General features: G+C 49.2%; 4 protein-coding genes across 4 annotated transcripts; 1 reads left to right on the top strand and 3 right to left on the bottom strand.

Moving 5' to 3' along the window:
* Nucleotides 1-2,369: 2,369 nt before the first annotated feature.
* Nucleotides 2,370-3,197, bottom strand: EI90DRAFT_2947991 (uncharacterized protein; the record flags this gene model as incomplete). Its single annotated transcript, XM_039055362.1, has 1 exon — nt 2,370-3,197. A coding segment is annotated over one exon (828 nt), but the record flags the coding sequence as incomplete, so codon positions are not given.
* A 2,848-nt stretch (nt 3,198-6,045) lies between these two features.
* Nucleotides 6,046-7,161, bottom strand: EI90DRAFT_3135873 (uncharacterized protein; the record flags this gene model as incomplete). The annotated part of the gene is made up of 4 exons (XM_039064758.1): nt 6,046-6,186; nt 6,235-6,528; nt 6,590-6,719; nt 6,779-7,161. The coding sequence occupies 4 exons, from the start codon at nt 7,159-7,161 to the stop codon at nt 6,046-6,048; spliced, it is 948 nt and encodes a 315-aa protein (XP_038908643.1).
* Nucleotides 7,162-9,258: 2,097 nt separating this feature from the next.
* EI90DRAFT_2948009 (uncharacterized protein) lies at nt 9,259-9,737 on the bottom strand (the record flags this gene model as incomplete). Its single annotated transcript, XM_039055363.1, has 2 exons — nt 9,259-9,563; nt 9,641-9,737. The coding sequence occupies 2 exons, from the start codon at nt 9,735-9,737 to the stop codon at nt 9,259-9,261; spliced, it is 402 nt and encodes a 133-aa protein (XP_038908642.1).
* A 263-nt stretch (nt 9,738-10,000) lies between these two features.
* Nucleotides 10,001-11,614, top strand: EI90DRAFT_3135871 (uncharacterized protein; the record flags this gene model as incomplete). The annotated part of the gene is made up of 5 exons (XM_039064757.1): nt 10,001-10,345; nt 10,560-10,982; nt 11,032-11,202; nt 11,286-11,399; nt 11,447-11,614. 5 exons carry the CDS (start codon nt 10,001-10,003, stop codon nt 11,612-11,614), a joined length of 1,221 nt encoding a protein of 406 aa, XP_038908641.1.
* Nucleotides 11,615-13,249: the final 1,635 nt, after the last annotated feature.

Here is a 13,249-nt window from a genome sequence, read left to right as displayed (position 1 = left end):
ATTAAGATTAGATCCCTTCCTTTCTAATGGCCCATCAAGCTTGTCTCAGTCGTTACTGGTTAATTTTCGCGCTTGCCTTTTAGATATTGTCCTCGTTTTGCAGGAGTTTTAGTCATATCTCCGTCGTTTATGGGTAGTTTCCCCTGTAATTACTCTAATTGGGTCCGTTTGGGGGACATCTACATTTCCTATTATAAACACGACTTTGAATTTTGCATTAGTTCCTGAGGAATCCTTGTTCTGTGGTACTTCCATCCTTGGCTATGTGTGTCAGAGACCAGATTTAAGACGAAGGAATGTCTCCGTAACGGAGGGCTTTGGCCTCAGCGACTTCTGCCAGGAGCGCTGTGCCTAGTGACACATCCGTGCCCTAACTTACTGACTGGCACTTAGAACCTAGTGGGGGTAACTCTAGTTGATTTATCTGCTGGGGCGTAACCTATGTACAAGTAGTGTATATATATGGTTACAGCGGAGACGGTTCCGCAATTGGCAGAGCCGGACGGAGCGGAGCTAACGGGGTTAAGACATTAGCCGACTGAATATTACCGACGAGTCGGTTCGCGGGGTTAGCGGAAAGGCAGGCGTTAACCCAGAAACGGAAAGGAGGGATAGGCCCGAAGGTGGACTCTGCAGGGCAGGCGAGTGTATTGCCCAGCGGAGGCGGGAGTGCGCTAGCGGACGTCGGAGCTGTCCGGAAGTCTTCGGGGCTCCGTACTTAGGGAGGCATAGGTAATAAATTGAAATGAGGGGTGGTGACCATCGAGGGGTACCGAGAGGTTTGCGGAATACGGGGGCTCCGAGGTTGGTGAGGGGGGAGCGGAGTTAGAACGGAGGGGTCAGAGAGCCCGGAAGTTGATGGCCGGGAATGGATATGACACTGAGCTGGACAATATTCTACCATTACAAAGTGATGTCAGTATTAGGTGGGTTAGGGCATCTGCAATCAGCCCTTACTATGAATTCCATTGTGCTGAGGATGGACCAGGGTGTCAGGGCCCGGCCTCGGACTCGGAGGCTCCCTGACCTCAACCCCCATCTGGCCTGTCCTCACACTATGCGGGGCATGAGATGTATAGTAAAAGGAAAGATAATATATACACTTGCCTATGCGGGGCATGAGATGAGAAGAAGGGTAAAGGTCTCATCTCCCCGCATGGTTACTATATAAAGGAATGGGTCACATGCCCACAACTATACAGCTCCTAGAGTTGTGTAGTGTGACCCGGAGGGAACATCCAGGTGGCAGTGCCCAGTAAGCATGGGAATGTTCTGGGCGAGTTGCTCGCCCAGAACTGTGGCTGTGACCCGTGGGAACATTCTGGGCAAGCTGCTCGCTCAGAAGGTTCCCACGCTATCCCATGTGCGTGGATACACAACACAGAAAGGCAACAACAAGGCAACAATGAAGGAATGGAAGGAAGGGATTGGTTGGGGAGTCTGGGGCACCTTAGGGCAGGGTGCTGAACCCTGACACAGGGCAAAGACAGAATCAAATGCCCCACTTCTATAATCACCAGTTGGTCTGCACTTGATAACCCTTGTTTCTGCCTTGTGTCAGGGACAGCTCCGAAAGTGGTGAGGTCCAGCACGAGGGACTCGATGGGACAGGTGTCGGCTATGCGTAGCGACGGTCCCGTTGTGGGGTGAGCGTCCCCGACCACTTAGTCTGAAGTGGGAAGTTGAGAAGAAGGCTGCTTCTTCTGTTCCCACCCCAGGTGCTATTATATACATGCGGTCAGGGTCACGTGGGAGGAGCCACGTCATCCCCGCACACAGCCGCACTCCCCTGGGTATCTCCGTGGGAGATCCCAGAGGTGTGCCACTCTGTGAGCGGGAATGCGCGCGGCGGGCGCGGCGATCGGGGGAGCAGGGTTAGGTGTGTTAGTAATACATAGAGAAGGGGAAGTCGACCATAGAAAGAAAGAAGGGGAAAGAAGAGACAAAGGGTGATAGTGGGGAAGCGGAGTAGGGCGGCGCAGCACGGGGTCAGGTGGGGTGTGCCCTGACACCTTGTAGAACTGATTGAAAGCAGGGACAGTGAGCCGATAGGACCACCAAAGGTCCAAACCATTGTATTGTTGTGGGAACCACTCTGAGTCAGTTGTATAGACAGAACGAGGTTGAGCTGTGCGCTGTGATTGTCGTTCATGATAATATCGGCAAATTGCTGATGGGAGGTCTGATAGTTCTGGCCTCCAACCAGCAATGACCTCAATAGAGATATTACTCTGGTGGGGCCTATCTGCAATCTTGATGCTAGAAAGTTGTGGTGCATCATCATGTGGTAGTGGCTGGGCAATTAATGAGTGCCACCTCACATACTGATGTCTCACCCGTTCCTTCTCACAAATGGTCAACATGGATATCATTTGGAGTTGAAAGTTTCGCTGGTTTGTTTGGTCATAGAGTGATTTGGGCAGCACTTTATGGAGGGTTTCAGGTGTCTCAGAGCTCCAATTGCTTGGAACCCCACCTAGAATGATGTCCTGTTGGAAGTGTGCAAGAGCCATGAGTTTTGGTATCCAAAGATTAGTTCGGATGCCAAGGTTGATAAGCTCATCAGCATTGGAATACATTGCTTCCAGATGCTTATCAAGCTTTTGCAAGATGTGATCATCAATCATGGGGAGCTGGAGGATTGAGATGATATGGAGGAGGGCAATGATGAGGGAAGTAAAGGGAGGTGAAACATTTGGTGCCTGAGCCAATGCTGGTGCAATGTATTTCTGAACATCTCTGTGCTCTCGCCCAGATGCTTGCTTTAACTTTGAGAGGCCATTTTTGAACTGGCAACGGCCTTCTTTAGGGAGAAGAGAAATACGCCTGTCAAGTGTTTCAACCCCTATCAGCCTTGCGATCCATTTGCATGGATGATCCCAGAAGAATTTGTGTGCACCATGTAGGAGGTCTTGACGCAGGAACTGAGATGGTCCTACATCCAGATCCTCCCAAAATGGGTGTTCCACATAACCAGAAACTCCACATTTTTCTTTATACACCAATGACCAAAACCTCCAAATTGGGGCATCTGGGTTTTCTGCCCTAACCTTACTCAGAACATGTAAGGTGGATGCTCCAGTACGTTTTTTGGCAGTCAAATGGCCTCGAATTGTTGTTCCATCAGCATGTGGTTGTGCACAGCAGACAGGGCATGACCTTGTTGCAACACAGGCAATCAAACATTGCTCCTTCATGTCAGCAATATAGCCAAGGAGGCAGGTCCTGCACATACGGATGTTTCTGTCAGGGCCTAGAACTGGGTGGGAATGCTGAGAGGGGTGAAGTGGGGCAATGACTATTTTCATGCATGCATGGAAGAGTCGGTGCTTAAGAATCCCTGGAAGCGTGGCTGCCTCATTCTTGGTCAATTTGATATGTGATTGAGGAGATGTGTATGTGAGGACAGTCTGGATAAAGGAGGATGTTGGTAGGATTGCAAGAAGCAGCCAGGCACCACTATCAGGCTGCCATCGGATGTTACAGGAATGGAGTCTCTTGTGACCGTGTCGATTGAACGTCCACCATGGCGGGTCCTCCTTCTCCATATCCTCCCTTCTCTTTGTTACCTTCTCCCCGCTACCCCCCTTTCTTACATGTTCACTCCGCGCTAAGCTTTCCCTTATTGGGTTTTGGTGCTGGCCGGAATATTTATTCTATTTCGCAAGATTTCTCGCGATCATTTCTTATTCAATAGTTAGCGTCACGTTTATGTACGGCAAGAGCCAAAAAGACGGAACCTAACGAATAACACACCATCCTCTTCTGTGCAACAACTGTAAACCTCCTTGTGCCAACACTGTATCGTCTGTGTAAGATTGTGTATGTCTCGGTCACCGTCTATATGTGTTACAGGAATGGGTTCCGGGGAACCCAACCTGAGCCGTTCGGCTCACTAATGGAGGTGGCTGCGTAGCCATCAGAGGGAGAGCGGAATAGGATGAGTGTATGGAAGTACAACCTGTGTGTTGGCCAACGGTAACTTGGCGCTCCTGGGAGCATACCGGTAGCGAGTATGATGTGGGCTCCTTGAGGGAGCCACCTGGCTGTCTGCTAACGGGGACTTGGCGCTCCTGGGAGCGTGCCGGTAGCGGGTGTGCTGGGAGTGTTCGGCTAGCGGTGACTTGGCGCTCAATGGAGCGTACTGGTAGTGAGGGATACTGGGACTCCCAAAGGGAGTCACCCAGTTGGTGGCTATTGGTGACTTGGCGCTCATGGGAGCATACCGGTAGCAGGAGTTGTTGGGGAAAGCGGGCTGGTGGACCAGTGCACGGTAGTGGGTGACCGTGGGAAGTGGGACCCGTGGGTGCATGGCCAGGCATCCTGGAGCTGCCTGGACCGTATCCTTCTCCTGAGGAGGTGGGATAGGCTACAGTTCCTGATAGGGAACTTCTGGTTGGATGGGAGTAACCACTCAACCACCCGGTGGACTGGTGGGAGTGGGCAGCAGGAGGTTGGGTGTGGGAATGCCCTCCTCGCTGCGGTTTTGTCATGGAGAGGAGGAATAGGGAGGTGGACATGGTTCCAGGGTTACAGGTTGAGTTTACAGTGGTGACACAATGGTGAGGATGTTACAATTGCGGTACAAGGTTTGTGGGTTATGTATTTGATAATGAGAACAGTTCCGGCATCTGCCTTATACATCATATGACTTCTAACTATCTAATATAAAAATCATAATGGTCAAAGGAAGTCCCTTGAAACTCAACAAATCCCCCAGCCAGCACCAAAACCCAGTGGGAAAGCTTGGCATGGGTTTGACAAAGAAATAAAGTTGAAGGGGCTAAGGTTTGATTGTCTATAGTCATGGACCATAAGATTCTAGGTCCATTCCCATAACAATATGGGTCATCCCTGCTGAGGTTGACGACTCTAGCCACGGATCAGCGAGTTCGCGCGTGACTCAACTCAGGTATGTGCGATCACCTTTTGTTACGACTCACGTCGTTCACCCAGGTACTGGGTTCACGTCTGTCTCACCTTACGGTGAGCATCTGGTTAATTCTATGGATGGATGGATATTCGATACAAGCCCGTTCCCTTCGTCGCCGGTATGCTCTTGTGAGTGCCAAGTAGCCGTCGAACCCACCACGTGTCGTTGTAACGGGGATTTGCCGGTGCACCCTAAACGAGCCAAATCCCACGATTCTACTACCCTCAGCAAGCACCTCACATCCATCACATGTAACCCATGTCCACTCACACTCCTTACACATATTTCCTATTTTTCCCAATTTTTCTGATTTCATTTCCGGTGTCTAGAGCCAGATGTTTCCGTTTTCTTATTGTCATGTGATACTCTTTCCTTATTTATCTATCGGACTCTTCCGTGACCTGCTGTACAGTTTGGTAGAGAGTATCAGCACCACACTCTAGAGGACCAATATACCCCACTTCAGCCCTGACCCTCAGTGAGATCCTTATCCCCCCCTCTTTCCTGTTGCGAGTCTAGTTGGATAGACCCGTTACATCGTTCGACTTACGATCGACTAACCCCTCCATCACCGGTACGCTCTTACGAGCACCAAGTACCCGTTGACACATATACAGACCGTCCGCCAGTCGAACGGTCTCATACCTCGTTGCCGGTACGCCCATCTGGGCGCCAAGTACCTGTCAACCCAGCCTCTGGCAGCTCCCTCAAGGAGCTAGAATTTCACTCGTTGCCGGTACACCCAATTGGGTGCCAAGTACCTGTCAACCAATTCTCAGGAAGCTCCCTCAAGGAGTCGTTATCTCGCTCGCTACCGGTACGCTCTCTTGAGCGCCAAGTACCCACTAGCCCTATGTCCTCGACTAGTCCTGCTCTGGACATTCTCTCAACCTGTGATCCTATACACCCATGCACGGTACGCTCACGTAACGAGCGCCAAGTATCCGTCGTAATAGACTCCCATTCACTGCGAGGCCTCAGCTTTCTGTCAAAAGCTCCACGGCCATCGGACAATTCTAATTACACGACTAAACCGCCCTACATACATGAGGTGGACGATTCTAAGTCGTCTATAAGGATGGAAAGAAATGGATTGCCCTTAACCCATTTCTTTAACATCGGATGTCACCATGGATATTTGCAAGTGTCATATAGACAGCATGGAAAACTTTTGATCCAGAGAAGTTTGTAAGGTGAGTCTCATCACTTGCAAGAATGACACCCTGGATCATTGTCCCTTCAGGGGATTCTTCCTACTCCCAATATAAGTTGATGCAAAGTGCCAATAATTAAACACACACCTGATACCTCCACCATAACTTCCCTGTACAAGGTTCATGGAAGACATGGATGTTCATGTCAGAGTATGTGAAGCGCTGTGGCTCATAATCCCATGCATTTGAAAAGCTAGGATTATTTTGTATGTGATCAGAACACTCGCGCACATCCCGATAAAACAGGATCTGGGGCTCAGTGGGAGCATCAGAGAGGATGACCTCTTTTGCATGCCAAGCTGGGGCCCCATCCATTGATGAAAATTTGTTGTACATTTCCTTTGCAGACCCAAAGCTCAGTTGTTTTGGGTGTTCTTGGGTCTGAATCAGAATCGGGCACATCAGCACCACAATATTGGTGCACAGGGACTCAGTCACATACCCAACAATTTTTTATGAAATCATCAATGGCTCTCTGTGAGAGCTGCTGATCCACCAACCACTCAACCAATCTCCATTCACTGAGATTTGCCCATGGGAGATGGGGGTTTGGTCCTTCTGCTTCATATTTTCTTCCCATTTTGTCCTCAGTGGTTCAGTATTGCATGGAGTCCCTGAATCTTCAAAGTACTCATAACTGAAGCCTCTTTCCTCTGTATCAATCCCACCCAAAGGGGCTGTGAAAGGATCCTCAGACCCAATGCCATCCTCCCTGTCACTTTCCTCATCCTCAGGAAGCAGGTCTGAGGAGACTGATTCCATATTTGATTCATCATCAGAGTCTGGAGGTGGGTCATCCACAGCCTGAGCTAGATTGGTAGCGGGTAGACCAAATGAGGAATAAAGCTCTGGATCGACTTCCATAGGTGAGGAGGATCCAGCCTGTATTAGTGAATCCCCTTCCTCTTGAGAAGTTGATGGATCATCACTTTTATCAGGAGTTGCTTGCACATCCACAGCAGTGTGCTCTTGGAACTTTGCAAGACAGCCTGGTGATTTCCGGATGTGGTTCATCATCCCACCACCTCCAAGACAAACTACTCTTTGGCAGAAACCACAGCGCTTTGTACTCATCTCACAGTCAAGGAGATTGTGTCGATCAAGTTGATCGCAAGTTGATCAATCAAGGGACACAGCCACAAAACACACATGTCCGTGCATGCTCCATTCTTAGCATAGCGTTGTCATAGTACAAATATCCTGTATTCACAGCTAATGACCAGTGTCAATCTAATGGCCACTATCTTTGCATCTGAAGTATTTCTTGAGTCTTGTCTTTAGTCCCTTGGACCCTCGCTATGTCGCGAGTACAGCTGCCAAACACTAGTATCCACATATCGGGCCAGTCATAACAACAGGTTATGAACCCGGCCTTAATGGCTTAACCACCAATTACTCATGTCACTTGCTTAAGTTCTTTGCTCAAATTATTATTAACTGTGTGAGGGAACACCAAATCTAATCATGGACAGTGAAGTGTAGCGGAAATGGCCAAGGGACGACCTATAAATTGATTTGAGCTCGCAACATGCAACCCATCAAGGAGAAATTAAAAATACATTGAGTACATATTGTAGCAGGGGGAGAGCGAGGTGGTGGGTGCGTCAAAAAGCTATCAGCAAGGGAGCATGTTAGAGGCGATGGCAGCGATTTCAGACCCAGAGCTGAAGTTTTCTTACTCACCAAGGAAGAATGAGCTGGCAATGGCAGGGGGAACAGGAGGCGTAGGTCAGAGAACCTTTTAAGCATGCTGATGTTCCTGTTATCGCATTAGGTTTGAGATTGAATTATAGCTGAGACTGTCCTGCTCCGTGCGTCTGCGCTGGGATGTTCAGCTTACGGTCTGAACCCAAGCGGGCTGTTGGTCCGCGATGAGGATGGGAGACATTGCCCATGTGGCTGAGACAGGCGAGACCAAGGCAAAGCGGCATTAAGCCGATGGTGCCACAGTGAAATTGTTCAAGACATTTGAGATTGGCATGAGTGAGGTGAGGGCAGCAGGATGAGTGGGATAGCGGGCAGAATCGTTGCGTGGTTGAGGTAAGCGCTGTCCTGTGATTATATAGTCGTGAAATCAGACATCAAAGAACAATTAACCACTGGGCGCGTATCTGAATTCAGTTGTGGGTCACGCGATCTGTTCTTACACTCTCGTTTTGCTCTCATTCTGCGTCTTCACAACCACCTCTGAGGCACAGGGTGCGCTCAGGAGGGGATTCGAGGCCTCTTTGGCCACTGCTTACTTCCCTTTCGTTTAGGATATGCTGCATGGAAGAGCCAGGACCACTTAGATTTAACATTGGACACGTGCACGTATCCCCACTTCCATTTCCTGATGACGACCCCCTTATGCTGTTTGCGATAAGCCCTCAAAAAGGCACGTGTTTTCTGGATCATATCGTTTGTAAGCTTCGCTGTGGCACACGCTTTTGGACTGTATCGTATGCGATAAGCCCCGCTGTGGCATGCATTTTATGTTGTTTGCAGTAAGCCCTTGCACAGGCATGCACCTTTGGAAGAACCCCTTATCATGAAGCAAAAGCCCAGGTTCATTCGCTGGCAACTCTCGATCCACCTCGTGTCTGGCTATAAAACTTCACGCTGCGGATTGTATTCCGATCTGTGAGCCCGAGTTGAAGCCGTATTTCCAACACTCCTATTGCAACCTGTGCACTTAAAGGGCTGAAACACGCTTCGACACCAAGCCCGAAAATCACGATAACGCCTATTACCCATTCACCGTCGTCTCCGGTTATGTGCCTAGTTCTCACTTTCTCATTCACTTTGCCCCATTCCTACTTCCCCAATCGCGGAATGCATGACTTGAAGAGTAGTGTTGGAATTTTGATATTTTGTGTAGGATTTTATGACTAATGTACCTATGTGAAGTGGTGTTCCCCAGACTTGTGGGGAGAGTCCGCATCGCCAAACCAAGATCAAGATGCGAGATTCGGGACATATCCAGGTATGATTTAGATATGGCGTGTCGGTTGAGTAAATGTGGTGGCAATGAAGCGATAATAAATGAGAAAGGGAATAGAGTGACGATGCCGATATTATGCTTTAAACTTGACACCACCACCAGCCCTTCTTATCTTTCTCCTATCGGCATCACTGGCAGACTGGAAGAATGATGACATGAGTAAAGAATATCAATACATCTATGGATAAATATACGCACAATTTTTTACCCAAGACTTTACCACACCCGTGGGCGAGAATATCGATGACAGGTACAACCTCGCTTTCGGAGGTGAGCCCTGCCTTCTCCTCTTCGGGGACGAGAGACCATAGCTTGTCGACATTGATAATTGGGGACCAATATGGGTTGCGCTTCAAGTGGAAAGAGTGCACACCACTAACCTGGATAGTGCTAAGATTGTGGAATGAGGAATGGGATTTTTCATTTGCCAAATCTCCCAACCATGCCTTAAAGTCAAGGGTGAGTAAACTGAACAAGGAGTTAGTGTGCAATGCGAGCACTCACCAGTACCACAGCCACCCGGGTGCTTACAGTGCTTCCCCACATGTCTATAACCAGCGGAAACATGTCCGCAGTGCCTACAGACTCTAGAGAACCGGGTCGGCATTGTCTGTTCTTCAGGGAAAAGGTCGTGCAGTCAGCCCAAGACCAAATCGACATGAATCAAGGCCGAGATCATGCGAATTTCTTGAGGAGCGTCACAGAGCATGAAAATGCAGTAGGAAGGTAGAATGGCTTAGTAATCCAACGAGATTTCAGATGAAGGCATGGGTATGTTTTGTTTGATAACCACTTGTGGCGCTAAGTGACTTGTGTTGCATTATTGACATCGAAAAAATTTTTCCGCAGCACATTTTCTCGTCTGCACACATGGCTCCAATGACAAGAACTCAACAGCGGAAAGGGGCCACACAGCTCCATAGTGGGAAAGTGCAGCAAAGGGGTGGGTCAGGAGCTCGCTACAAAGGAGTTCCCAGCCAAGCGCCCCCCCAGAAACGAACAACAATCAGGAAGAAGGCCCTGTTTAGAGCTCCATCGTTAGACAGGGAAGAGATATCCGATAGGGAGGGAGATGAGGATGGGCCCAATGACGAGATTGAGTACAGTGGTGATGGCGAAGATGAAGATGGGGAGGAGGATGGTGATGGTGATAATCATGACAAAACAAATGGTGACGGCAGCATTGGATGCAGCAAATCTGCTTGCAGTCTAGTGGTATGTGTTCTAATAGCTCCTTCTCTATTTTCTTTTGCAATCCACTGATAAACTGACCTATAGTGAGTAAGCAATGATGAGAATGATAACCCAGTTGCGGCACGGATTGGCACACATCCCATTAGGGAACAGCCCCCTGTTGTTGGAGTTACAAAGGGACCAAAGGTAATGTGTAATGTCTATCCAACCTATTCTTTTACTTCCACATTTTCAGAGCGGTCGTGGTCGCCATACCCGGTCACATACCTTTGGGGTCCCAACAATGGCCCGATCACGTACACCTTCAACATCATGGCAGTCTTCGAACATTTCATCACATGAATTCCGCCCAAGTGCCAGACTATTCAGACAGCCGGTCTCCACCTCACAGTGCACATCAACATCAACATCAACTTCTGATCCACCCTCAGTGTCCGCAAGTCTTGCCCTCAACAAGAACCTTACTGCCCCACAGCAGACGGACCTTGACACGATACTTTCCTGTATCAAGCATCACTTCTGTTTCTTACTGGCAACCAACCAGCTGTTCCCCAACGAAACAGAAAGGAATCGCCTCCTCAATCTTGCAGCTAGACATGCGGTGTTCAATTTCCCTCGGAATGACCATAAGCTTGTACAAGGGACTCATCTTCTCCAAGTAAGTTGCCAAATTTGTTCCACTTCATTATATAACTAACAGTTTCAAGATCGGCAAGGACAAGCCATCTGCTTTTCGTAACATGATCAAGACTTTTGCCAGGAAGTGCATTGATAAAGAGTATGGGTTCCTCCCTGATCCTTGTGAGGGCAATGTGGACCTTGCAACCCGCCTCCTGGATGTGACCAACTTCTACTTCCAGGAATGGGAAGATCCCGGTGTAAGCTGGATGATTTGAATGGAGAGCTCTTGCTTAGCAATTGTTAGGGACGACGTGGCCGATATCTTTTGCAATGTTTCCAGGCTGTGATAGGGCACTTGTACAGGGATGTTGATTGGGAATCATCATGGGAAGGGCTGACTGAAGACCAGCATAATCAGTTACTCCCTCAACTGATTTGGTTTGCGGCAACGGTGGTGAGTGGCAATGACTAATCACTGGAAGACTACTACATGACATTCAGATTGAACATATACTCAACCTCCATGCCAGGGGGCACCACAATTTCAGTGTGACGATTTACCGCGAAGTCTATGACACCCACATGAATGAGTACTTTGATTGGCTTAATGAGCAACACAATGCTGAGGCATCGTGGAAAAACATATGTGCGGTATATCAACATTTATGAGTGTAAGTTATGTTTTCTTATGTCTGTGTGCCACTAAATTGGTTATTGCACCAGTGCCCCTGCTTATAAAACCTTTCAAACCTCTCGTCCTGTCCGATATGATACCGATGACATGTAAATAAAAAATACTATTTCATAATACATGTTATCTTGTTTGTCTATGATTTCTGCTGGTGAAGAATTGAGATGACAGAAATATTGAAATTCAAGATGAACTCAGGGAGCTCATATAGGTAATAGTTCCCTGTGGGCAAATAGACCTCTGTGAGTCCTCAGAGCTTTTCGAGCTTTGGCCTCTTTTCAGAGCTCTCAGAGAAGGGGACCTGCAATTTCAAAGTACTGAAGCTCTGAGAGCTCTATGAGCTCTATGAGCTCTCAGGCCTCCGCATCCAGGTTTGCTGATGGAGTGACTCCATGGATAAGGTCATCCAGGAGTTTGAAATATTGGGACCCACCTCACCGCTGGGTGATGTTGGGCTAGTCGACCGCTTTGAGCAAGCAATCAACACCCAGCTCCGCAAGAGCATTTACCACCTCCATCCCATGCCCACCACCTGGGCTGAATGGAAATGCGAGGCCACCCTCCTCAATAACCAATGGTGACATTTCCAGGCAATGCAGCCCTGCATGCCCCCACCCAGACCCCCATTCCCACTGGGATGACCCCTACCAACTACCACCCCCTCTCACACACATCCCATGCCTGCACCCCCATGACCCATACCCATGCCTTTACCCCCAACTCCTACAGTCTGCCCTGCAAATGGAGCAGGCCTGCAGCCAATGGACCTTGAGCACTCAAGGATCAACCAGAGGCAGAACGGGCTGTGTTACAACTGTGATGCCTCAGGGCACATCGCCTGGGAGTGCCAGCACCCCAAGGTCCATTGAGTACGACACCTCCATCCTGAAGACCTTTGGGCGCTGATGGAAGGACTGAAGAGCCAGTTGACTGGAGAGCCAGAGACAGAGCAGAGAGGGCCAGAGGAAGATCCCCAGGAGGATTTTCAGGAAGGCGACCAGTGAGGGATGTGTCCCAGCTGCCCGTAGTGGACAACTACAACTCGTGTAAATACCACAGCGCATGTAAGCCAGCACCAATGCAAAAGTTCCACCAAGTTATTGCAAAGAAAAAGAGGAAAAACGCATCCTCAGCCTGTGAAAGCAAGAGAGACTCAAGGGTAGCACCCGAAGTAGCGGTATCCCCACCTGCTATCTATGTCCTCTCGAAGCAGTCCCCCAGGTCACTCAACCTTACCGTGAAGCTGACCACCCTGACCTCCCTTGCCTCTGTGTCTGTGTCTGCCCTCCTAGACTTGGGGGCCACTGGGAACTTCATGAGCCCTGAGTTCATCCAGAAGCACAAGCTCGAGATGACCCCACTCCCGCAGCCCATCCCCATCCGTAATGTCAATGGGACCCAAAATGAGAATGGAGCCATAACTGAGGAGCTGGAAGCCCTCCTAACATTTGGGAGGCACACAGAGCAGGCCCATTTCGCTGTTGTGAACCTGGGATGACAATCCCTCATCATAGGGCACTCATGGCTACTCCATCACAACCCGGAAGTGGACTGGGTACAACAGAGGGTTGTCATGTCCCGCTGCCCATCATCCTGTCAATCACCACGGGTAC

Source organism: Cantharellus anzutake (assembly GCF_015039405.1).
Source record: "Cantharellus anzutake strain C23 chromosome Unknown EI90scaffold_146, whole genome shotgun sequence".
NCBI lineage: Eukaryota > Fungi > Basidiomycota > Agaricomycetes > Cantharellales > Hydnaceae > Cantharellus > Cantharellus anzutake.
This window is presented reverse-complemented; position numbering and strand designations above follow the sequence as displayed.